The sequence below is a fragment of the Malurus melanocephalus genome, unplaced genomic scaffold, assembly GCF_030028575.1.
Source record: "Malurus melanocephalus ecotype Western Australia unplaced genomic scaffold, MMel_1.1 scaffold_72, whole genome shotgun sequence".
NCBI lineage: Eukaryota > Metazoa > Chordata > Aves > Passeriformes > Maluridae > Malurus > Malurus melanocephalus.
The window spans coordinates 618968-645244 of record NW_026623304.1 but is presented as its reverse complement, the minus strand read 5'-3'; the positions used below and the strand labels follow the sequence as shown (position 1 = coordinate 645244).

At 43.3% G+C, this 26277-nt stretch overlaps 1 protein-coding gene across 3 annotated transcripts in view; it reads right to left on the bottom strand.

The window, feature by feature from the left end:
• The window catches only part of ADGRL3 (adhesion G protein-coupled receptor L3), a 309315-nt gene that overhangs the window by 94819 nt on the left and 188219 nt on the right, over positions 1-26277 (bottom strand). For all 3 annotated transcript variants that reach the window (XM_057366829.1, XM_057366827.1, XM_057366828.1), the window contains exons 6-7: positions 4241-4546; positions 2422-2525 (exon numbers count right to left, since the gene is read on the bottom strand). In XM_057366829.1, the coding sequence (XP_057222812.1) occupies positions 2422-2525; positions 4241-4546 (410 nt within the window). The remainder of the gene's footprint in view (positions 1-2421; positions 2526-4240; positions 4547-26277) is intronic.

Here is a 26277-nt window from a genome sequence, read left to right as displayed (position 1 = left end):
AGGCTGTAGATTATACAGGGAGAAAATTATCAGGGCTAAAGTTCAGCTAGAACTTTATCTATTTGATCTGTTTACATAAAATACAATTAAAAGTGTTTCTCTAAATACACTTGCAACAAATGGAGGGCTAAGGAGAATCTCCATCCTTTATTGAATGGAGAGGATATATAGTGACGAAGAGTGAGGAAACAGCTGAGGTGGGAGTTAATGCYTTCTTTGCYTCAKTCTTTAATTAGCAAGACCAGTTGTCCTCAGGGCATTCACTACAAGAAAGACATGKATGTGCTGGAGAGACTCCAGAGAAGGGCAATGGAGCTGGGGAAAGGTTCTGGAGCACAAGGCTTATGAGGAGCCACTTAGGGGGCTGAGGGTGTTTAGCCYRGAGGAAAGGACAYGTGGGGGKACCTTATCCCTCTTTAGAGATCCTTGAAAGAAGGCCATTGCAAGGCTTGTGCCAGTCTCTTCTCTTGGTAACAAATTATAGGACAAGAAGTTGCATCAGGGAAGGTTTATATTGGATATTAGGAAAAATTTCTCCATGGAAAGAGAGGTCAAGCACTGGAAYAGACTGCMCAGGGWWGWGKYWSMWTYMCYRSTSSKRKWKRRAWKWMAWRKASAYRTRGMMMTKRSRSWYAKKGGTTAGTGGTGGACATGGCAGTGCTGGGTGAATGGCTGGACTCAAGGATCTTAGAGGTCTCTTCCAATTTCAATGATTCAGTGAATGCAACCCCCAACACAAACCCCTAGGCAAGCCTGGCAGAGCTTTCCCCTCAAAAGTCACTCCTGGAAAGTCTTGATGTTTTGTAACAGCACTCCATGAGGTTGGGCCACATATCCCAAGACCCAGTGAATCCCCACTCAGGCAAAAAATTTAGATCCAGGGTAATTTGATAGATTACCCAAGTCTTTCTACAGACTGATAGAAAGCATTCAAAGTTGAATCCTTTTAGAATAAAAAAAAATCTTGTCCCAGTTGTAACCTGCTGGGCATTTCTGAAAATCTGCCTGTTCAATTTTAGCCTGCTTTGAAAGCGTGTAACAAATTAAATGGGGCTCATTTGTTACGCAAATGATAGCTAGGGTTTCAAATAAAATAAGTCTAACCTTGATGGAGATTTCATCAGYGCAGGCTATTATTTCCCTCTGCTAATGGCTAACGGCCTAGTCATCTTCACCGGGCAGCAAGAGGTCTCCCAGCTGCCTGGCTGAATTATGGCTGGAGTCAGTAATATTAACCCCTCCAGGGTAAGCACGTAGGTCATAAAACAAGAGCTGCACGCAGCTGCTAATGCCAGCAAAGGCAGCCAGTATTCATCAGCTCGTTGGGTGCGTGGCAGGAGAGGGACAGCAGCTGTGTGGGTTCTGTGGTGGCTGTGCCATGTCACAGCAGCCCCATGGTCATTGATGTTCTCCTTTCCTTTGTGCAGGGAGGGTATAAGCACAGATGGAGAGAGCCAGGGATGACCAGTGTTAGTGATTCACAGGTTGGTAGGTCTAAGTCAAGATGGGGGCAGAGAGGGGAGTGTTGAAGAGTCTTGTCTGTGRGGTGACCCCATCCCACTGCTCAGTGGCTCTTTGGGACTGCTGTGTCACTCCTGTGCAGTGGCACAGGTCACTGGCAGCACTGGGACTCGCTTGCTCTGGCTAAAGGAGTGAATAAATCCCCACAAATTGCTGTAATAAAGATTCAGCCCACAGACTCCACGGCATAAACACACATCTGGTCTCTGTTTGTAATGAAATCAGCTGAAAGCACCATTGTGCATTAATAACAAAAATGCTCAACATATTGCTACCAAATAAGCTCTGCTTGYCTTGAACTTCTTTTGTCACACGTTAATGCACTTTTAACACTGATAAATGATGAAGTGCTAGAAAACATTCATCAAGGGACTTAAGAGTCAAAAGATAAGCATTACGGCAGCATTGTTTTCTATTCCATCAGTTCTTTCASAATTTGGGCAGAAGTTAACAGAAAGTCAGAGGCACAAATCAAACATTTCACATTGAGCCTGCCTTTCTTTGGTAAAGATTTCTTAACTGTGGGTTTTATCCTGCTTGCCTGACATGAAAAAATCCTTTAGGACGCATGAAAGGGGCGTTTCCTTTTCCAACAACTCAGTCCTTTCCATATGTCCACCCAACTCCTTCTCCCTCTTCCTCCTTTTCTTGCCACAAAGAAGAAATGTCATTCACTGTAGTTTAATTCCACTCTCTAGTCCCTCTCCTTTGCCTTCCCTTACCAGTTTCATAAGACACTTAGAGTCTTGGTTTCCCCTACAATTCCTGGCTACTGTGCATAGCTCATGCTTTATGTGTGACTGTAGATCTTTTTAGATTCCTTGTGTGAGAAAATMAGGGAGCTGAGCAAGGTCACTGTGCAGGCTCAGAGCGGTCAACACATGGGAAGGGTCATTTTACCTTTTGAGTGATGTGGTTGATCCAGGGTGAAGAGCAGTTGCTAAGATCAGGTCCTTGGGGYTCCCAGATACCATCAGGCGCAAGGCACCGGAAAGTTGCAACACCTGTAAGAGGAAAGTCACTGTGTTCAGTGCTGCTGGTTGCATTTTGCCCCCAGCACCCCATGTCACAGGCTTCTGGGAGCTCATTAGTCCTCAGGTCTYGAGTAGAACACTTCTGAGCCATCTCAGTGCTCTAGTCTCCCATCATCTYGCTTAGGGGCCCTAAGACATAAAAGATCTCTGATGCTGCACAGGAGTATTACCTCCAATTTGCCAGACAGCGATTGCAGACGGAGGACTTTGCCTTAGGCCAGGCAGRAAAGCTGCCAGGTACTCAGAAATCAGAAGTAGATCTCAAACACTGAGCCAGCACCTTGAGCACTCTGTCCCACTGCTGGTGATTTGGGATCAGACTCCGTGCCTCATCCTCCTTGCTGCTTTAGGAAGATTTTATGGCCCTGAATCATCATTACAACATTTTGGTGGAAACACATGAAAGTTTGAACGCTACAAATGCCAAGATATAATGCTGGGGTTTACTGTCAGCCCCCAATTGTCAAGASAGACTTTAGAGGAGAGTTTTGTTTGGGAAGAGCTGCCCAATCCCTGCAGGAAAAGACAGCAAAATGCCTCAGAACCTTTCAGACAAAGAGAAATGCATCACTGCTAATATACCACAGTTTTTAACAAGGTCCATGAATCACTGAAACTAGAGATGGGAAAGGCTTATGGCCATCCCCTACCCCTAAGTTGGGCTACTATTTGTCCCTTCATTATTTTCATCCAGTCCTTAGCTCTTGGACTTAGCAAAGGGCTCCCTGCATCCAGCCTTTATTTTCCTTTCCCATCTTTTTTTATTTTTTTTTTTCTTTCCTTTTCACAGCTTTGGTAAAGAATATCCTTTCCCCTCTCTGGGAACCACACCATACTTTTTGCATTAATTTTACCAAGTAGGGCTGGGAAAGGCAGCAAAATGTTCCTTACCTATTCTCAACCCTGATGCCTTTACATGCTCCTCATACCTTAACATATATTTTATCAATCTGTCCTCACCATATTCCAGAATAAATCAGTATTCATAGTGTGAATGGCYCTCCAGGAGAGGACAATTAAGAGAGTCTCTCCTCTCCAAGTCAGATGCCTTAAGCCATCATTTTCAGGTAACTTCCTCCAATTTTAAGATTTCTTCTTTGCAAGTGAGCTTTTGGGGCTGGACACCAAGACTAGCATGAAAAATAACTATGTTTAGAAAGCTGCATTTGTTAAAACCCAGCAAAGTGAACCGTATGCCAAAACCCATTCTTAATTTGATTGTGTCTCAAACTGAATAGAAAATTTCCAAAAGGAACATTTTTCAAGAAAACAATTGCAGGAAGAGCAGAAGAAAAGTAGCAAAATCCAATAAGCAATAAACCATTTTGAAAGATTTGGCTTTGTTTCACCCCACCACTTTCCCAGCTGACCACACTGGATGCTGCACGCGGTTTGAAAAATCACTCACACTGGTTCAAGAGCTCCAAAAGACAAGTTTTGTTGATTTCCACCCCTTGTTTCCTCTCTTAGCAAAACAAACAAGGCATTAGCCACCAACACATCAGCGAGCGAGCCCAAATATAAATAGAGGCAAAACCAGGGTGAGGGCCTCATCACACACAACTTTTGGAGGCAGAGGCTCTCACAGCACATCAAACACAACCCCACAAGGGCTTCAGCAGCGGTGCCACACTGACAAGGTGCCTTGGAGACAGCCTGCCGTGCCCTCCCACCCCTCGACTCACCTATGGAGCCCAAGGGACACGGCTGCTTCGCCACCTGGCCCTGCCGCGTCCGTGACCACATAATGTCRCGGGCTTCCAGGGGCTCGCAGCTCTCGGCCCCGGCCGGCGGCAGCTGCGAGGAGGCGGGTGGCAGGTGCGTGGTCATTTCCTCGGGGACATCGGCCATGGGGGACGGTGTGCTGGTGCTCCTGTTCCTCCTGCCCGAGGCTGATGTGGTGGTGGTGCGCCCGGTGGTGCTGGTGGCCACCCGCAGCGTGGTGCTGGCCGGGGTGCTGCCCGGGCCCAGAGCCCCCGATGTCGACACTCCTGAAAYAAAGGCAGAGCTGCTTAGAGACTGCAACAAGAAATGACTCAAGCCATGAGGATGTCCCCTCTGATGACTCTGCTGTCCTGCAGGGTGTAACCAGAGATACAGCTAAGGCAAGGCTTTCTGCACAGCCACATTTCAGAGAGAAACACACAGAGGGGTAATGATCACTGAATCACAACTGATTTTCCAAAAGCACTAGCATCTGATGAAAATAAAGCAGCATTTTATGCCCTCACCGTTTTTCTTCCTGGTATTTTAATGTAACAATCTTATTTTCCATCTTTTAGGGACACACCTAGCACAGGAGTGGTTTTAATTGTTAAGTGCTGCTGAAGACCCTGCTGGTTTGGACAGAAAAAAACATTTTCCATGCTGTAATCAAAAAAAGCCCAACAAAGCCTTAATCAAACCACAAATCCATTCCCAAAATCAGAAGTGCACAGAGGGATGAACACATGGTTGTACTCTAGAGCAAGCCATCAGTTTCCTCGGAGGTTCCTGCTTGCTGCTCCATCCCAAGAGCAATGCCTGGCCCCTTGACCTGCAGGCCATGTGACACAGGCAGASGTGCACATCAGCCTGGCCAAATCCYCRMGACTTTAATGCTCAGTGGGCTAATTCACTGAAAACCTGCACKGAGCAGTCAAGAGGTGGGGAACCTGCTTTAGAAATGCATTAACCCACTGCACATCCTGCAATGGCTGCAATAAGCACTGAGTCTGGGGGAAATACTGAGCGATGCCCACCTTATACCTTATTTTAATACCTAATTATTGGGTATTTATACCTAATTGCCTTATTTAGCCCATTATTTACACCAAGGTGTCCATGGCTTGACCTGAACTACCAGGCAGGGAAACTGAAGCAGGTGATCCCCAGCTGCTCCCCYGTCACCCCATGTCACACACAGCTCAAGGAAAAGCTGGCTTCTYCCATCTCCTTCGCCTCTCCCAAATTCAAGCACCCTCCAGCTTCTCTCAACACAAGACTTTCACTGCAGTTAAATGCCAGATATTCACGATTGCCCCCTTCAATCCCTGCCTGAGAAAACACTGGGGCTGACTGTGAAATGCAGAGAATGAAGCCATGTAAAAAAGGCTCTTCTGATCTGTTCTCACTTTAATTTCTATGCCATAACACCTCAATAACATCCCRCCTTTTCCAGCATTCAGAAAGCTTTCCGTCACTGTTTTTCCATGTCCAGCAACAGGAACTAGAGTTTCTACACTAATTCACCTGAGCACCAGGATACTGATCTGAAAATAGGTCTCCCACACTCAGTGATCARATCTTCCAGGCTTCTCCTGCCACCTCCCTTTCACTATAAACCCTTAGTTTAAATGAACTCTGAAAAGTACAATGCAAAAACATGCAGACCCTGACAGATTTCTTCTAGTTTCTGCTCAAAGCTGCACTAAGTCAGCAAACAGTGATTTCTACCTGATGCTGCAAGGAAAAGTAAGTTTGTGGAGAATTTCAGCARATATTACATTTTTACGACAGCAGGAGTTGCCATGAGTACTTTTTATTTCTCCATAATATAGATTAGCCTGGTAGACAGAAACCTGCACAATTCTTCCCATTTACTCTTGYAATAAAAAGTMGKTTTTYYTTYTGYAAAACTACCTAYGCCATACACAGAGGAACTGAGATASAGTGGATTCAGTTTCAAAGTCAAAGCTAGCAAACCCTGTTTACAATAATTATCACAGTCATGTGTGAGCATATAAAAAGCTATACTGAGCACCCCAGAGCTCCCCTTGATCCACACACAGGAGAGCTGCATTTTTAAGTCTAGTTTTCATTGAAAATCATTGAATATCCCACGACATGCTGTTTTTGGAATAGCTYTGGCAAGTTTACTTGTAGCAGTTASTCACAAGGGATTTAATGGCATTTTCCTTTAGCCATAAAAAATGAGYTGTTTTATCTTTCATAAACCCCCCGGCACCAGTGTCACAATCTCTTTGAGGGCTTGTTCTTCCAACTTTTTTCTTGTTCCACTGGGCTTTCTTGCTGCTTTTGAAAATAAACACATCTGCCATTTACACAGGACAAGCTGTAAGGCGACATAAAAGAGCTGCCTCGGAGTTGCCTGACAGAGTGAGACGGATGGGACACGACCAAACCGAGTTCAAAGGTTTGACTGTGCAGAGTCCGTTTGGTAATGAGCTCCAGCAGTCATGATCACCATGCTAACACCACCCAGTTTTTCAGCAGGAAGCACCACTTGCCGATTTTGCTCACACAMCTGTGTGCTTCAAAACCAAGCTAATTGGTGAGGAGGAGAAAGAACGGGGGATCAGGATCATTTACATAGAAATGGTTCTCAAATCCAAGCAAAAACCATGAAGAGACTGCAACCTGTGCAAAAGTACTTAAATCCTACAGCACAGAACAGAGAGCAAACCTCCAGATTAACTCAGGCTGCCAATGAACTCTGAATTTTTAATTTGGGGAAAAGAAGCATTGCAGCACTGCTTCAACRGAGGGATTCTTCAGATAATCCTTCACAAGACAATTTTTGCTCCAAGACAAGCACCTTTAAAAATCACCAACCCTAGTAAAATTAGAAATGCATAAACTTAATAATTTTATTTTTACTGCTTGTTTATACAACCTATTGACATATGAAATATGAAAGTTTTTTGGTAAGACTGTTTTGACTTCTTTCAAATCCAAGATTTTGCAGACTTTGATTCAACGAAGCAGCATTGGGACAGGAATTTTCAGWGCTCCCAAGAAAGCAATTTATGGCTGTGGAAACATTTCCTCCCCAGAAACACTACAAAGTGATACTGCACTTTTTTCTTTCCTGCTCTATTGAGAGAGCTGGCAGTAATAGCAGAAGTCTAAGTTTCGCCATCATTCAGATTAGAGCTGCAGTCATAGAAAAACCAAACCCCAAAACATTTCCAGCATCCACAAGGGAGAAATTGCAACTCCCAGAGGAGCCTCTCTCTGCTCAGGGCACATTTGACTAGTAAGAAAATAAAAAATTTTAGGGTTTCCCCTTCTTTCTTTTATTTCCCAACTTTTACATAAAGTTTCGGCTTGTGGAGGCAGACTTTTCCTTGGTGAAAGGGAAATCATGGTAGGGATTTGCTCAYAGGGAAAGAATCTCCCATAAATAATGGACTATCTTCTCCCCCATTTGTCTGTTCCCCTTTCCTGAAGCAGTGATCTGACAAGTGCAATTCTGGCCCATGACCAGCACTTTGTATTTGCCATGAGGAAAATMCTCCACAAGCCATCCAACCATGGTGTGGTTAGATGCTCTGATCATTTCTTCCAGGCGCTCCCAGACATGGCAGACTGCTTTCCCAATTTACCCTGACTAGTGTTCTCCTATCAGAAAAGCAGGAAAGGCTCTTTGTTACCTTTTCTCTCACTTTTTAATTTTTGCACCTAAGTTTCCAGCCCATGACCTGGTGCACTCAGTAATACTTTTCAAGAGATGTCATGTGCTCTCTGTCCTGTGAATGAAGATAACTGTGTGTCCCTCGAGCTGTGATTGCAGACAAGATTTCCTGGGTGAGGCTCACTGGTTTTGGATGACAGGACACATCCATCAAGCTCTCCCCCTGGGGTCACAATCCGAAGGTTCAGCCCAAAGGCTGCATGCTACGAGCCAGCGCTTGCTCATGTAATTGGAAGGGGAGGCTGCACTCCAAGTTCCACGCTCAAGGTCCAAGCAAACCGTGATGACTTCACTCTCCAATGAGCTCTGCATTCCTGAGCCTGATGCTCAAGGAGGTGGGATGGGCTGCCAGGAGCCCCTGCCTGCTCCAGGGCTGCACCTAGAGCAGGGCTGGACCAAGAGAGGTACAAATAATCCACAGCTCAGCAGCAGCACTCCCAGAGTCCTCCTGAGTGTGTCTCGATTCTGTGCACAATCACTGACACGTGTTGCTGCTGCACTAAGGCAAACGGAGCACAGGATTCAGGAAGGCTGCAGGAAGCACAAAACCTGCAGGTTCCTCCCTTTCCTCCCACCCTGCTAGTTCTGCCCTTTCCATATTTGGCAACCTCACCCTTTGCTTGTAGCATCCCTTTCATCATTTCTTCTTCTACTGAGAAATGGTGTGACTTGTATTTATGTAGCAAATAAGAAGGTTTAGGCATGCCTAGAAAGAAGCAGCACAAAACCCCACAAACCTAATACAATTGGAGGATTGTATCACAGCTGTTTTTCTCCTCCCTGTCACATAAATGCATCTCATGGGAATTAATTTTCTACAGGCATTTTCAAAAGCATTTCAGAACATTTTCTGAGACCCCTAGGAAAAAAAATGCAATATTTGAAAGTAAATATATTCCCATTTTCTTTTGCTTTTCTTATTTTTCTGTGGTTTTTTTTTTAAGAACTCCACGTGAGATGACAGAAAAGGATGATGAAAAGAAGCACCTACACAGACAGCATCAACTCATTAATACACCGGTGGATTGCAACATTGAGTCTATGCCACAAAAGATATCACCCTGCAAAACCTTCTCRTGGTAAATGCCTGCTGGAAGACCAAAAGCCACATGCTGGTGCTACTCAYGAGCTGCAGGCCAGAGAATCGACAAGGTGAGATTAGCCCCTAAATTATGTACAGCTCCWTCCGCGTGTTTGAGAGCAACTATGATTTATTTTTACTGCGGGCGAAGGCCAAGTCGGCCTCACATCAAACATCKGAACGGTTCTCCCCTGTGCTCACACATGCCATTATTTGGGGAAGCTGAGCCAGAATCCCGTGTGTGAACATAAGTTCACACGCTGCTTTGGGGGGTTGGGATTGTGGGTTTTGTTGCTGGAGCTTTATTTACTGACACTGACAAAAAGCTTGCAAAACCCACTGATGGAAAGATTACGTATGCAGTGGCCCCACAGCACTCAGCGTGGCACGTTGTCTTCAAGAACACAACTGCACTCAGCCCTGAAAAAGTCACAAGAAGTATGACACAGAGCTCCTCCTCTCTCTCATAACTAACACAAGGTAAGGAGGAAAAAGCAGAGGAGGAGCAATGCTGCATTGAGAGAAGAAAGAGCCATTCCCTTGTGGGCAGCTGACAAATGGAAAAACACTTTCTGGATTTTCTTTTTTCCTGCCTCTTCTGGCAGGGGATCARTTTTTGTGCCCAAGGCTACTCTGCCCAGAAATGACTGCTCTGCTGGGCTTGGGCAGATGCTGCAATGGATATGGGCCATATGTTGAGTTCTGTACAAGGGCAAAACCTACAGCTGTGGTCTGAGACACAGTGCAAGCTCAGCTGCTTCAAGGCACTTCAGGCTGGAATCACTTAACACGCTGGGACTTTGCTCCGAGCCTCAGTTCGAGCTTTTAACATGAAACAACAAAGAATGAGAGAAATCATCACAACAGGCTCAAGTTCACTCAAACTGCCCCAGCTCATCCTTTGTCACTGCACCACCACTCTCAGCAAGACAATTAATATGGTCAAAGCAGCCACCAYATTCACCAAATTTCAACAGGCAAGATTTATGTCTACCAGAGCTCTTTTGACTCAAAACTCTACATTTCTGACAATGAAACAGTACATTATTCGGGCTGGATTGCTGCAGAAAGGTTGTTCTGTCAAACACATTCTATCTATTATTGCAAATTTCTAGGTTTTGCCTGACAAAATAAGAACCCAAACAGCAGCCTGACTGCATTTTCGTGAAATATCAACTTTTATGCTTCTGTGGGACTTTTGTGGGGGTGTGTGTGTGTCAGCACTTAATACTTTTTCTATCTCCACACAGCTCTTAATGTCAGATCCCCAATTTAGTTGTCATTTGAATAAAAGAAGATACTTATTTTCTTCTTTTTTTCTCTCTGACCCATTCTTTTCCAAGAAACTACTGGCTCCTCCTTAAAATATGTAACTGCAGAGACACCAGACAAAATTCTAACTGTTATTTTACAGCACATACCTAGCAATACCAGGAGATAAATGTGTCCAGCACAGGAGCATCAGCTGTTTTCTTCACCATGGTCCCTTTCTACCAGAAGACAGTTCCTAAAGTCCTATCTCTGGTTTCCTACCCAGGAACTCTGTCAAATGCACCTCTGTGAACCCCTTGTACCCTGTGGCAAACATCCACTGAAGGTGTTATTGTCTCCTTATGAATTGTTCCAGACTTTGAAACTGATTCTGAATGCAGAATGCAGAAATGGAACAGGACTATTGTGCACAAGGCACAAAGAAAAAATAAAAAAAAATAAAAAAAAATATTAAAAAAAAAAAATTGAGCATTTCTTTCAACATCATACTGTAATGCTTTTAGAAATGCAGATGAACTATGCCCATAGGAAAAGATTACAGAAGAGATGATCTAATAGACAGTGGATCAGGATTTATTATAAATGGACAAATCTAATAGTTTTTAGAGTTCAGTTCAAGGGCTATTTTTAGGCAATCTAGCTTCAATTTGCTCTAGTTCTCAAAAATACTGTCAGATGTGGTCGCAGTTACTTTAAATGTCTGGATTTGAACGTATAAAAGCTCTTTTTTTTTGTCTTTTTGTCTTTTTTTTTCAATCCATATGTGGTTTCACACAGAGGGAAAAGGAAAGCATACAATCTTTTTTTAAGGACATACCAGCTGCATATTATTACTGAATGTATGGAGTGAACTTCTAACCTCCTAAACAATCTCTGTCCTTTGGCATGATTCACATCCATCAGAACCAGTGGTGCACATCTTATGCACTGTCTTCCAACCTGAATCCTTCAAACTCTATTAAAGAGAAGCCTGGAAGGAATTCCCCAGTATCCCATTGTTACAGAAATCACTTTTGATTTCAGTAACAGGTGCTGTCAGTTTTTCATTCAGACCACATTAGAGCRCAGACACGTGAGCACTACACACTTAGAGCTTTGAGAGATTTACTGGAGGCTGGGATTGCTAGGTTTTTTGTGTGGTTTGTTTTTGKTTTTTTTAATCTTTTAATTAATTAAACCCTGCATGCTCTATCCATGCAAGCTGAAACATACCTTTTAGTTTCTATGTAGACAAGCACATGTGTAGCTAATAAGAGAGAAAGCAAATTTTTTCCATCTGTATGGCAACGGATGTAGCTTCATCTAAASTGTGCTCCCTACTTTTTGCTTGCACTTCTGCATCTTGAATCRAACAATCTGAACGCAGAGACAGTGCCAGATGGAGCCAGTCTCTCTCCAGCAGTTCTCCACCTCTGCATTTGCAAAGAATGGAATCGAGTGCAGGAATCATAAAGTGACTGTTCACGCCCTAGCATTTTCTCATCTACCCAATCAATGTGACGAGCCCTTTGCAGAGCCACAGGCAGTCAGCTTACACCACACTTACATCCAAAACATTTCTTCAGTTGCAAGCTCCAAACACAACTTTAATAWGAGAAAACTATCATCTTCAAATAGTCTCTGTTCAACTGTGTGTGTAATATCTCCGATCTAGATGTTAGTCAGCAAGATGGCCAATTGCATTCGGATAAATGCCTTGGACTTTCTTAAACATATCATAATCTGCCTGTGAAATGGCTGGTTAGTTGCTTTCCAATTTGTGAAATGGTTCAAATGCTGTAAATAAAAAAGAAATTGGACAGCTTTCAAAAAGAACAGATTAGACTTTTCAATTCTCAGTATTCTGTGCTTCCAAGCTACACTTCTGTGATCTCTGTATTAATATTTAAAACCCGATTGTGTTATGCTGTTATCTTGAGGAAGAGGGCACAGTACAATTGAGCCCAAGGACACAATCTGCTGGAACCACAAGAGATCAGCTCCCTGGCCCCATGGCACACGTGTGTGCAAGAGGTGTCGGGGACAGGCGGATGAGAAGTTGCCTGGCCCTGGCCCTACTCCCTCCTGTCCAGTTTGGTAAACAGATTGTTAAGCATCCTTAAACAATATTTGCTCTGAGTGCAAGAGAGAAGAGAAATCTAATATCTGCTTTTAGATTCAGTCCCTTTCCTTCTTTCTGCATTTACAATTCATCTCTCTTTCCACCATTGTCCCTTGACCCCAGCTGCTCTGGGGCTCAAGGTTTGAGGTGCCCCCTGGGCTTCCAGACCAACGCCAATGTCCAGCATTTTCAGCACAAACACACTCTGTGGGTGGGCTGGGCAGCTGAAACCACAGAGAGCAAAAGGAATAAACCATAAAATATCAAAGGTGGAGTTACGATCCCTTGCACCCTTCCTTCTCTAGCCCATGTTCCACTGACTCATCAGCATGCAGGTCATACCACGTTCCAGGCATGAACTGCAGACCCGACAGCAGGCCCTGCTGTCTGKACAGTACAGGTTACATCCATTCTCTGGAGCAACAGGAATCATAAACCTGCCAGCAAAAACTCACCTTTGGTCTTTTACCAAACCCATCTACTTTCTTCTCTTGCTACCCACTATTTCAAACCTATTTCACAATCCCAAATCCTTCTCCAAAAATGGTTCCTCTCGACAGGGCGTTTGCCCCACTCAACCTCTGACTGCAGTAGCTTCTATTTGACTTATTTGTTCTCTTCACTTCTGTTCCTATGAGGAAACCTGACTGAACTGTGGAGACAACTGACCACTGAAACCACCAGAAATACAAAATGCTGAGAAAGGCTGCCTTTTCTCATCCTTTGAGCATGCCCTGGTGCACCTCGGTATGGATGTGCTGTCAGGACCCCTCCTGAAAATCAAAGGGCAGGCACAACTTCAGCCACTTGGCCATATCTTGGTTTGGAGCTCAAGTTAGTTCTGTCCTTATCCCAAACTTGCCAGTGGTTTGCTTTCTGCCCCTGGCAACACAGATGGAAGGGAGAGAGAGAAGAAACAAGTCTATGCTAAAAAAAAAATTCACATAAACCAATCCTAGGAAGCTGCCAAAACACCCTTGTAAGAATATCAATATTCAGCTACTTCAGAAATAAAGCAGTTTCCCTGAAAAAACATAAAATGCTGCTCAGATCCCTTTCTAAACTCTTTATTACTTATGTAGAAACGTCAATAGATTGTAAAGCTCAATTCTAATAGCTGTATTCATGTTGGCTCAGCGATCTGCCTAAACAATGCTTAACTACARGGCTGGTGCCTAAATTTGTTTTATAGATATCTGACTTCTGCAGAAGGCTCTGACAATGAGCACACCATTAATATGATGAAAAACACATTTACTTCACCAAAAGCAGATTTATAACAAACAAACACACTGTGCAATACAGAGGGTGTTTTAAGGTGGAATGAACTGGGTAGCACTTTCAAGGATCTCCCATTTTCATAACAGACATCAGCACTGGACATAGGCAGCTCAGGACATTATCAAGTCCATGCTGATGTCCTAAAAAGCCTGGCACGCAAGCAGCTCTCACCCATGTCCCAGAGGCCAATTTTTCATTTGATTGAGGCCACTGGGGTGCTGGCAGCAATSGTGAATATTCATTCACATGCTCAGCATCTTAAAGATCCCCACCCTGAAGGCTGCAGGGCTGGAGGCATTGCCATGGCCAGCTCATCTCAATTAAAAAGTCAGATCAGAAACCCAAGGAGCAGGAAGGAACAGGGAACAGCATCCAAAACATCAGAAAAGGAGGTTTTACCTAATATTTCTGCCTCTGAACCATTAAGGGCTACCAGCTCTCATAGAGTCAGCTTTGGCCGAGATGTGGTTTCAGACTCTTGCCTGAGGGGCTGATGACAAGACGACAATACATAATTTCAGAGTGAAAAAAAACCCAACTTTCAACACTGACTTGTAGCTTTACATCTGTCAGCTTCCAGATTATTCTTGTTAATGGATAGTTGAGACCAGCACATTGCAAGGTGAGCATGTTTTTTTCATGTGAAGCCAAAGAATATACCCAGTGACCTTTCAGGACTTAGAGCTGGGCCCACAGAAAAGAAAGACCATTGACCTTCATGGTCAGCACTAAACAAGTCAAGAAATGCTTAAACCTTCAAATAAAAAAAAAAAAAAAAAACTTACAAGAAAGTGAATAGGAGTGTTGAAAAGCAATTATTATTTTAGGTCAAAGCTGTATGCCTGCTTCCCCAGGTTTGGCACGTGGTTTTACATGCAGCCAGGTGCTAAAGTTTACATTCCCAGGGGAATTACTGGTCCAAACCAGAGGCACCAAATGCACAATCTCCAGGTGCTTCTGGGCCAGACTAGGGATTTGCCATAATGTACTCTTGGCCTGGAAGCCTAAACTGCACCAGACCCACTTGGGCTACAAATAAAAGCATTGTAGATCCTCATGAACAACAGCAGAATCTCAGGAAGTTGGAAACTATTTTTTTTTTTTACATCATATAGGATGACATAGAAATGAAAAAAAGTAAATTGTATCCTTCAGAGATTTTTAAGCTGTGTAATCTYCTTGCCTTTTTATAAAATATATAAACCCATAAAATGAAGTACCTGATGTCATTGCAAASCATACATTTGATACTGTGAATAAAAGAATCATGTCTCTCATAAAGAGGAAAAGAAAAAGATACACATATTCAACATGTGAAAAAAAGAGGAGGCAGGAGAGACAAAAAAAAACCCCTGATCTAGTCCAATGCACATGTCTTAAAAAACATAACTCCTAAATAGCTACATGTGCTTTATAGATAAACTCAGACATATAGACTTTAATAAATGTGAATGCATCTTCACAGGACTGCACGATTCAAAAGCATAACAGAAAAACAAGAGGGGAAAAAAARTAGTCAAGCAGTATGTATCCAATTCTGAAACACAGCAGAGATACACAGACTTACAGATATTACTTCCAATCTAGGATAAAACTACAGCTACAATACATGGCTATAGAGCTGCTACATGCTTCCAGCACTCAGACTAAACCTCATTTTACAGCTCTCACAGGTAACATAAAATAAGTGCATCAGTCTGCAGTGATTATTAGTTTTCCCTCTCTTCAGTGTCAAATATGTTCAAATGTTTTTGTTTTGTACATTTTTTACAGCAGACCACTTAGTACACATGTTGAGACCTGTAATGGTATTAGCCCTGAGCCTTTCACATTCCATGCATGCATCAAGAAGATGCATAAATTTGCAGAGAAGTATATTAGTTTTTCTAGTCATTGCTTCACAGGTACTAAAAACCTCAAAATCTCTAATATTTTACATTATCCAGTCAGAACTCTCATTTTACAATAATACTACCCAAAAATCTAGCTCACTTATGTCATCAAAAGCAACTCTTCTTCCATTATCTTAAATATAAATGAGAAAGAGCATGCAGCTGAAGCAGACAGAATAATTTATAATGAAAGGAGATGTGTCATGCCAGTAATARTAAAAAAGAAAACCAGAGCATAACACTGAACTCATTTGGAATTGAAGGGAAAAAAAAAAACTTCCGAGAGTGGTGGTCAGACTCAGGATGGGGAGGCATGAAGGTCACCTGTGACAGACCTTCATGGTCAGCACTGAGCAAGTCAAGGAATGCTTAAAACTTCAAGTAAATATTAAGCACACTTTGTTGGGTTTCTTCCTTCAGAGSCTGGAGCCTAGCTGACCATAGATCAGACATACAGCATTCACTGGCATGGCATTCAACCTGGAGCAGCTCAGCAAAATACAAATTACAAGGGTAGGCACTGCAGCAGCAATYAGCTCATCCTCTCTGTTCAGCTGCCACAGAGATTGTTCCAAGGTAGAGAGAAATGTGGCTTTGCTCGAAGAAAAAGGGAGAGATTTGATTTAGAGCCTGAGTCAGCCAGTCTGCAGACAATAAAAGGGAGCATCAAAAGCCATTCAATTTGTCCAAGACCCCAGGTRCTTTTTTGAGGTGTAGGAGCCTACAGGTTGGTGCAATGCCATTGCCATCACTGTATCAACATCTCCACGCCTGAGCCTTGGCTGAAAACTGTGCCATCCATCAGCAATTAAATTCTGACTTGGTGCCCTGAAAAACTCAGTGTGTGTCACAGCAGACAGAGGAAATGCAAGCATCTCAACTATTTGCTTGCCTGTCCTTGAGGTGTTTAGCTGGTGCTGGGAAAGGCTTCAGCCTTTCCACGGATAACCAGAAAATCTGGAATTACAGCACAGATGCTAYGAACTGTGCAGTGGGGAGAGGCAGGGGAAAACTCCACCCCAAGCAGCCAACCCTGTGTCCTTATTTCCYTCTCCTCCTGCAGAGGACATCATTCATCACCGTCCACAACACACTCCTGGGAAGYGCTGAGACGTGCCAAGGATTACAGTAAAACAAGAGGTGGACGAGGAAGGCTTTGATCCTCCCATGTTATTGTATGAGGAAATTATTTGCTAATGCAAAAGAACGAGCCCTTCTTTCGATCCMGGTTATTCCATGAGGAATCTCTTCCTGCAAAGTCTGAAGCTCAGACAAGGTATTGGGCTTGAGGGACCACTCTTCACATCTTCTGTGCCAAGCTCAGCATGTCCACGGTACATTTCTGAGCRCAATATACAACTCCCTAATCCTCTTGGCAGCAGTCACTCCTGCAAGGTCAGTCCCCCTGGCCTACAAGATGCCTTTCCAAATTAAGCTGTTATTTTCCCTTATTAAACATCATATTTGAGCTAAAACAGCATCAGTGATTCAGTTAAACCCCCACTGTCTGCAGCTCTTGTTCGGAGCAGAGCGCACAGAAATCTCATAGAGACCCAGATGCCCGGTCAAACAGACTCCAGTGAGTTGTAACTAAAGGAGATGCAACTTTATTTTAGCAGCATGAATCATTTCAGTTCCAGGGACAGCAATGAGAATTGTGCTTCCTGGCTGAGCTTTTGTCTCCAGCAACAGCAATGTGCATCCTGTACTGAAGATTCAAAAACATCTCCAAAAGCAGCCTATAAACACAGCTACCTTCAGGGCACCCTGACCTGACATTGTTTGCTACAGGTGTTGGTTTATGTCAGGATAGGGATGTTTGGCTCCAAGAGGAGGTACTATCCACTGCCATTTACCACCTCTGAGGGAAATGCTTGGAAAAAAGGAGAACAGTCAGCTCTAGATCCAGCCTCCTTTTAAACACAAGCAAGCAGTCACTGGATTTCAAATTTCAGCAATATAGGCTGAATGCATTCTAACAGAAAGGAAATTTTAACTGTGTGCAAAGAAAACCAAATAAAACATGTAAGRAAGGGACTGGATCTAAAAGCAGATATTAGATTTCTTTTCTCTCTTGCACTCAGAGCAAATATTGTTCAAGGATGTTTAACAATMTGTTTGCCAGCTGAAGCATGCAGGACTCCACTAGCAACACAACAGAATATTATCTGTTCATTTCTGTCAAGCTGAAGCAAATCCACACCGTAGTGTCTGCCTAAATGAAAAACAAAACCAGGMCAGAACTCACCCAGGCCAGCCTGAGAGGACGCTGGATGAGATGGGACAGATGAAGAAAAAGGGAAAGCAGATACAAATTGTGCAAAATGAGAATGACACCAAATGCAGGGACCAAGCTGACTTAAAAAAAACCCTTCCCTCTACAATATTAACTGTTGGGTTTTTCTAGGTTGCTTTTCCCTTTTTGATAGTATCTAAATCTTACAACACAGCCTGACTGGATGAAAGCAGTAGGAGTTAAGTCAGTATTACTGAATATTTTTACTTTGGAGACAATTTCTTTGCAGGGATCCTCCAAGTGGTGAACACAGTGTTATATTTCCTCCATCAGAAACATTGCACTGGTGAGGCCAAGCCCTTGTAGGCGACAGGTTCCCTGCTGGAAATTCAGTCTAACATTCAGAATACCCCCAAATCTCCTTCTTATCCAGATTTCTCTCCCTGAACATTGAATAAAATCTCATTCATGTGGAACCTGCATTACAGCTCTCCAGGCACAGTGCTGGCTCACCTCCACTAAAAGGGATCTTAAATCACTATTTTTAGCTCTTTTCCTCACCCCGGGTCAGTTCCAAAACTARCCCTTGCCTGTCTCACTTGTCATTGCCTACAAACCACTTCTACATCTGCCCCTTTCAAATTTTCAAATTTTATTTGAAACGAGCTGCTCCTTTCAAATTTTATTTCTCCATTGTTTTCTGTTTGCTTTCCTTTCCCAGAAAAGCATCTACCGCAAACACATCCCGACACAGAGCTTTCCTCAGCCTCACTTCTGCTTCTCAAGTCTCTGTTCCCTTAACTCCAAAATGGGGGATTCTCTCAAGGCCAACTATTTTGGGTATTTCCATGACTTGACATGGTGATGCTACCCCACTGACCCTCCTCAAAGTCCAGTGGGCATGACTCGCAGTGTGGGTGGCGTCTTCAGCTTGCACTTGAAATTTATTTTAAGATTGAATTGGGATAAAGGGTGTTTATACTGGAGATACRGATGTTACCACTTGGGATTATCTTACTGGAGACAGGAAAAATTTGAGCTGGGAGGAGTGGGAAATCACTGCCTGCTCATCCTGCAGTGAGCACRTCCAGGGGACATGACAGTGATGGAGCAGCCCTGCAGCAGCTCCRKGGCTTCMCYGKGCAGCAGCTCCCTGTCACTGCCACCCCCAGCTCATTCCTGTGCTTTCACGGCTGCAGGGCAGCCCCACAAAGCCCTGGATGAGTGTCACTGGTGTTTCTGCTTACTGTTTTCTGTTTGAGCCAGGTCCAGAACCTTGATTCCCCAGGAATGCTGAGGCTTGGCTGCTCTGCTAGAGCCATSGGCTGTAAATTCCTTTTCTTAGGTGCACCTATGCACCTGAAGTGCCTTTCTGYTGGGGCTGTGGATCCCCAGCACACATCTCAGATTCTCCTGGCCAATCTTTTCGTGTGCCCCATAAAGGTCTAACACACCTAAGGAAGCCCATGTGAGCACTCAGAACTAATTAATGTCCCAGGCATTTTCTAACATTTATCAACATCTTTTCTTCTGCAGAACCCAACGCAGCAGGGCTTAGGGAAGGGAAAAAAAAACAAAACAAAACAAAACAAAACAACAAAACAAACAAAACAGTAAACCTTCTTTCTGGCTGATGTGCTACATCCCAGTGGTAATATTTGCTGAATTACCACTTTCTCCACCTTTGGAGAACCATAACCAGCAGGGTAGTATTAAAGTCTGATTGCAGAGTGGAAACTTCATTTAGTTCTCCACACYCAGAACTRCCAGATGAACTAGCTGTGTTTGTGKGGATATATTTGTATATACTCTTCTTCCTCCTCCATAAAACAAATTACAATTAGAGTTAGCTGCATCTGATCAAACAGCACACAAAAAAGGACATGGCAGTAGATTTGCACTCAAAACACCTGTCTCATTATAACTGGCRTTCTTGAAAAGTGATTTTTTAAAAATAGACAAGTTGAACCAAAATTGATACCCATAAAAACATTTGTGATTTGACCTTCTACAAGTTATTTGTGCTCAATCAGAACTGCAGGCAGGTGTGTTTTTCCAATGATAACCAAGCATGCTAGGAAAAAAGTGTATTATGAGACACTCAGTCTTCTAATAACCCAACTTGAAGTCAAGGGCATCCTTCATAGGCCAGAATACATTTTATTGAACAAAACTTTCTAATTAATTGCTGACAATATAACAGCTGTGTCAGCAAATTTTTCCACACYGCCTGTCTCTCCTTGCCACTCTGCCATGCAGCAAGAGGGGACAACAACAAAGCCCTGTTTAAACCYTCCTTGTGGCAGGGCATCCTCAGTTTTCTCAGTGAAATATGTGCTCAGTCCCTGCTGTCCTTGGTGGCCTGGGTTCAGCCATCTGCAGCAGGCGTGCAGCTGGCACCTGGCAATGGCATGAGTGATGATAGGTAATGATCTTGCAAACACGACCCATCATTTGGGGCAGCCAGTCACAGACACAAATAAGGATTTGTCTTACTGCATTCATGCATGGAAGCTTTAGGATGCTGGAGGAGCAGCTGGATATTTATTCCAGGTCTACAGTGCTGGAGACAGCACAAGATGTTGGGGAAGAAAACATCATCACACAACTGGCAGTGTCACAGCATCCTCCAAGAGCTCTCAGGTAAAGAAAGGCTCATTTCATTACCAGGCTTGTAGGTCAAGGATGGAAAGAGCTATGGAGAGCTGAAAAAGTATTTCATCTTTGAAAAGGGGGACAGCTACCCAAATGCTGCCCTGAAAACATCAATAAGATGTGACAGAGATGTGCCAAGGGACAGAGAGTCAGGTGTGTGCTTCTTGTGGAGCTCCTCCTCCACAAGTCAGTGAAGGAACTTGAGCAGCAGGCACAAGTTTAGGTGCTTTTGTTGTTTGCAGTTAGTCCCTTTGAAACGCTTCAGTCCTAACCACATAAAGAAAATTGCTTGGGCACTGAATATTTAGGAAAACATGTCCCACTGAGAGCAAAATGGCAGGGGGAGGATGCAGGGAGAATGGGTACRGATTGAGTCCTATGCCCTAATGAGTGGGTCAGGCAGGACTTTGCAGACTTCCCTTTCTCCTAATTTTTGCACTTCATTATTTTTCCCATAGGAAAAAAAAACCAAAAAAAAAAACCAAACCAACAATGCAAACACAGTGGGTAAGACATTTAGGTCAAGATTTTCATAATCTTAATGTTAGTCTCTGAACAAGTGACCTGATTTTAAAAAACACTAAGAAAGCAGTATCTCCCACTGCCTTAAAGAAGTACCATGTTATTTGGGGGTCTCAGCTTTATTTTCAAATCAATTTTCATCTTCTCATCTCACAGGCTCAGGACTGACTCAAGAGCCCAATCTAATGAAGCTGCATGTGGGARATCAGATCTAAGATGAATGTATGTAAAAACATCAGGCTCCCAATTCATCCAGGCCAGCTAGAAAATCCTGAGTGCACTTTAGTCACTACAGTGATTGCTGTATTTACATCACACCTCAAATACCTATAATTTCCAGTAAAATACAAACATTCTCTTCATGCAGGAATGCTCAATTTTGTAAGGTGCTTTTTCTAACCTCAATCTGAAGGTGCTCCTCTCTTCCTTGGTGGTGGAGGGACCCCAATGGATGGTTTAGACCATCAAATTTTAAAGAGCTCAAGATGGCTTAAACCTCTCCCATGGTTTGCTACCTCTGTATACATCTTTTTGCATTTGCTGGACAGAATTAGAAGCAGGGATAGCCTTTATTACGGTCAGGTTAGATTAGTGCTCGTGGTTAGAACAGTGTCTCAGGGCTAAGGAACATCTGCTTCAGATTTGCTCTGAAACACCCAAAGAGAGCCTGTGCTGCCCTATTTCTCCCCACKCTCTGGCACAGAGCCCTGCACCAGCCTACGTGTACCTTCTGCCTCCCACGTCACTGTTCGAGTTCCAAACTGACTGCCTCTGGTGCTTGAGAAAAAAAAAAATCTCCTTTCTTATCAGCTTTTGAACAAGTTTCACTGCTGGAAATAGAATTTCTATCCATGTATTTCTGAATATAGAGAATATACTCTATAAATCTTAAAAAAACCACTATGTGAAATTGAGCACTCATGGGTTTTGCATCTGAACTGAGATTGACACTCTGAAGCGTTTTGATTTGCCTTTTTAAAATAAAAACTGTATTAATTAATAGCAATAATACAAAATGTAATTGAGGGACATGGACTGTCATATATTAAACTTGTTAACCTGCAATACACAGTCCCCAATTCACTACAGCTTTCATATCTAGACYTACACTCTATAACCTAGCATGGATTTAATTCATTTCACAGCCAGAAACCCAAACTTTCAAACCCTCACTCACTCATAAACTCCCCAGGAGATGAAAATAAGCCAGAAGGAGAAGGATAACAGAGCACCAAAAAGTGAGGCAGGACTAACAGGGATCCAGCATCTTTCCCAAGCAGTGCTTATTGAACAAGAGAGATCTGCTGACCCCAGCCCACATTACAGAAGGCACATTACAGAAGAGCACATAAAATGCATTTTGCTATATACTAGAGRACAAATGAAATAGTATATTAGGGATCAAATGGTGCAATAGCACAAGACTGATCCTGATCTATCTCTGTGCCCATCAGCTCAGCCCCAACARGGCCTGAATCTCACTTAATCTTTCACACAAACACCAACAAACACYATTTCAACTGAAAAAGGCTTAAGGTGAGATTTACTTTTTTTCCATACAAGCTCCTGCCACAACCACTGTCAAGACATGTGCATGCATTAAAACATGACAKATACTAAATCATGAAATGTGTTATATTTCTTTTAAAATGCAACTAACTTAATTTCTTTGAAAAAGATTTGCATMATTCTAAATCTTAATTCAGCTCCCRTTTTTCTAAAACTGGCATCTTGYTCCTCTATGGTCTCACTGTGCTGTATTTGCTGAAGTTTTCCCAATATTACACACAGACAAGTTAATGTTTTTATATACTTACAAAAAATGGATCAAGCTTTCTCAAACCTTGTTAGCTACTCGTGGTTATCCCCTCCTTGCATCAGGAGCACATCCTGGTGACAAAAAGCTAAGCAGTGCTCAAGGTACAATGYTACAGACAAAGAGGAATAGGAAGCAAATACGCAGCAAAAATAAATTAGTCTCTTAATGAACCAGGACCCTGTTACTGAATAAATGTCCTTCAGAGGAAGGAAAATCTGCAATGAAAACATAAGTTGTATAAAACATAGCTAATTTGCTAAATTGCCTCAGAACAGACTGGTATTTTTTTTCCTGAAGATTTCCATGGTGATACCACTGTTCCTCACATAAAGCACTCCAGAAGCCAATAATATAATATCTGCTACTTTTACACCTCACCGAGACACCTGGCACACAGCATTTCATGACCTATGCCTGTCTTCCAGGTGCTGGAGGTGATGATCCAACTTTTTGGCTGTTTGATGAGAAGAGATCCATGTCCAGTTCTTGCTATTTCCAGTTTTGTGATTTTTCTTTCAGCTGCCAACAAATTTTCWAACATATGATATGCCACAGATCTTGTGGCTTGGACTTCCTCCAGCACTTCACTAACATCTGCCAAATTCCTGTTAAATCCAACACTGGTTGATGAGCACTTTCCAATGGTGTGAAACTTAATGCAAGTAACTAGTGGAAGCTTGGGAGCAATTAAATTTTAATCAGAGGTAAGTTCAGTTTTCAGCATCGTGAGTTATCTCTAATGTCTAAATAGCTAAAATCTATAATAACCCTCTTCTCCTCTTGTGATCAGCAGCACAGAAAGGGAGCCACAGAAAGGGAGAAAAATAACAGAGCCACAAAAAGGGAGAAAAATAACAGCTCAAGAAGTGCCCTCCCCAAGAAAGGCACTTGTCTTATTAATAACCTCTACAATCTTTCTCTCTGCCATGCCATCTGCAGCCCAAATTACTCAGTTGTGTTTTCGAGGCAGGTCCAAGCATGTGCCCCTCTCCTGGCTGCCTCTGCTCAGCCCCCTGCCCAAGATGACTCTCATGCCTGGCTCTGTTAGCGGGGTTTTTGTCTCCCTGCTCCTCAGTGTGTGTCAGGCCAAAGGAGCAGGGCTCATGCTTCCTTCTGAAATCCCCCACAGCTTCTTTTCACCCTCCTTCCAGCACACACCAGGRCCTTGACTGCGAGCTGGCTTGTGCCTGGTTTCTTGGCCTCTTCCTCCAGCTGTGCCTGGAGCAGTGGGACACCSCCAACACTGCTTCAAATCCCTTCTCTCCATGGGCTGGGAATTTACAGATCTMCTGCCAAAGTCTGCCTAATCCACAGCCTTCCCCATCCTTGCAAACATGTAGGACAGCACGATGGTTTCTCATAAAATAAATCAAACCTTTCTACCTCTCACTAAGTGACACATGCAAGTCACAGTTCTTTTACAATGCTGCCACAGTGGGCTCAAAGCTTTCCCACTGCTCTCCCGAGTTCAAAAATCCCCTGTTGCCAACCTAGAGYCATTTATTTATGCACTCCAGGCAGGACCAACACTGCAAGCAGAGCTCARCACAACCCAGGCTGTTCTTAATGGAAAATGTAAGCCCCAAAACAGAGGTTGGTGGCTGAGGTCAGGGAAGCATTCAGAGAAGCAGAAGGACCCCTGCAAAAGCTGCTCTTTGGTATGAAACCTTTGTTAGAAGGTGGCTATGCYATCAGAGCCAAGCTTCAGGAAAGCACAAAACACAGCAGTGGGCTCCCTGGCCTCAGAAGGCTACACAGAAAGCACAAGAGATAATAGAAGCTGGGTATTTTTTTTTTTTTTTATTTCTTTGTAAGTGAAAATATCCTAAACACCCTCAGCATGTGCAGCCTGGGGAAGTTAGAGGAACAGCTGCCTGGAACTGAGCACTAATTCATCCATTTTGCTCTCTGTTAATGAATACAGACAATGGAAAATCAGTAGATGCAAAACCCCCACAATTTTTATGGATTTTCAGACTGATTTTCTGTACCTCATCTAGTCATTTTTATGCCTGTGCAAAGTGATGGCACAGTTGGTGCAAAGCACTATCAAATTATCATAGGAATATTTCTTCCCTCCATTTCCACTGGTACAGAARATGGCTACAGGTGTCAAAGGCAAAAGAAAATGTGCCTTTTAGAAGAGAAAAGGAATATTCAGCAGAACAAAATATGAAATGAATTTGCCATCCCCACTGCTGTCTYCAGATAACACGCATGGATATGCACTGCTTTGTCTACAGAAGACCATGTCTGCTTCTCCACCTCTGAGATTTTTCCCATTTAAAGTGGTGTGCGACCACCAGGACCTGTTTAGAGAAAGGCAGGAGGAGGATCAGTCCCAGCTGCAATCCTGCGCTGGAACAGCCTCTTTCACATTTCTCACCTGGAGAGACACACACCTTGTTGTTCACTGCTCTCCTAACATTACAGCCTGCAGCTCAAATCCAGCAGGATTAGTGGTGAACTGCACTGGGCTCAAGGGGGGATTGAGCAYAGAGTGAACAAACCATGTTCTGCCTTGCACGGCCTCTCCTGGATTCCAGTTATGAATTTTTTAACCAGAAAACACTGTGTAGGGTAAGAGAAACATGTTTGTGAAGTGTGTGTGCAGCTATGAGACAATCTTCTTTCCTCAGTTAACGGTGAATTTTGAGGCCACGGTTATTGTGACAAGACAAATATTCCCCTGTGCAAATGCAAAATCCCTGTGAAGCTGAATATACACACCAAACCCCAAGTACTGCTGGGAGGAGGGAAGAGGAAATGTCTTTTCCCACTGAGCCAGCAAGAATGCTGCAGCCCAGCACAAAGCCATTAATTACAGTATGAATAAACGAACCCTCTTCAAAAATACACACAGAAACTCCTTGCACTGGGATTCAGACTTTTAAAGCAAGAAGGCATTGGGAATCATCTCCTCTGACCTCTGTGGGAWCCAGCTGGTACTGTTTCAGCCCCTGTGCCAAAAATTCATCCTCTGGAGCTTGCATCACTGTCAGATTGGCCGTGCCATCTAACTGCTGAACCTGCCTGCTGAGAAAGCAGTGGCTCTTGGCCAGAAATTGGCTTGCCACCCTTTATCTTCGATATGGGYACTCAGTGCACTGAGTTACTGCACACCTACGCCAGCCAAACCTCAGCATTATTAAGCAGAGCCCAGCAGACTCCCTATCGATCTCAGCCGGTGTCATTTCTGCATGCACACACACAAAATCCACGGACAAACAAGCAGCCCCAYAGAACCTGTAGGTCAAGAATAGACAGACAAAATGTTCCCTTTAAAAAGAAGAGAAAATCCCACCATTCTTCCAGGTGAAATTAACTATGTCTATATTTGACATCTAGAATGCAGTGAATACCACAGTCTCCAAAAACCATGGCAACCTGAAAATGTGAGCAGCACCTTTCTTTTTTTTTTACTCTTAAATAGTTCTTCACATGGCT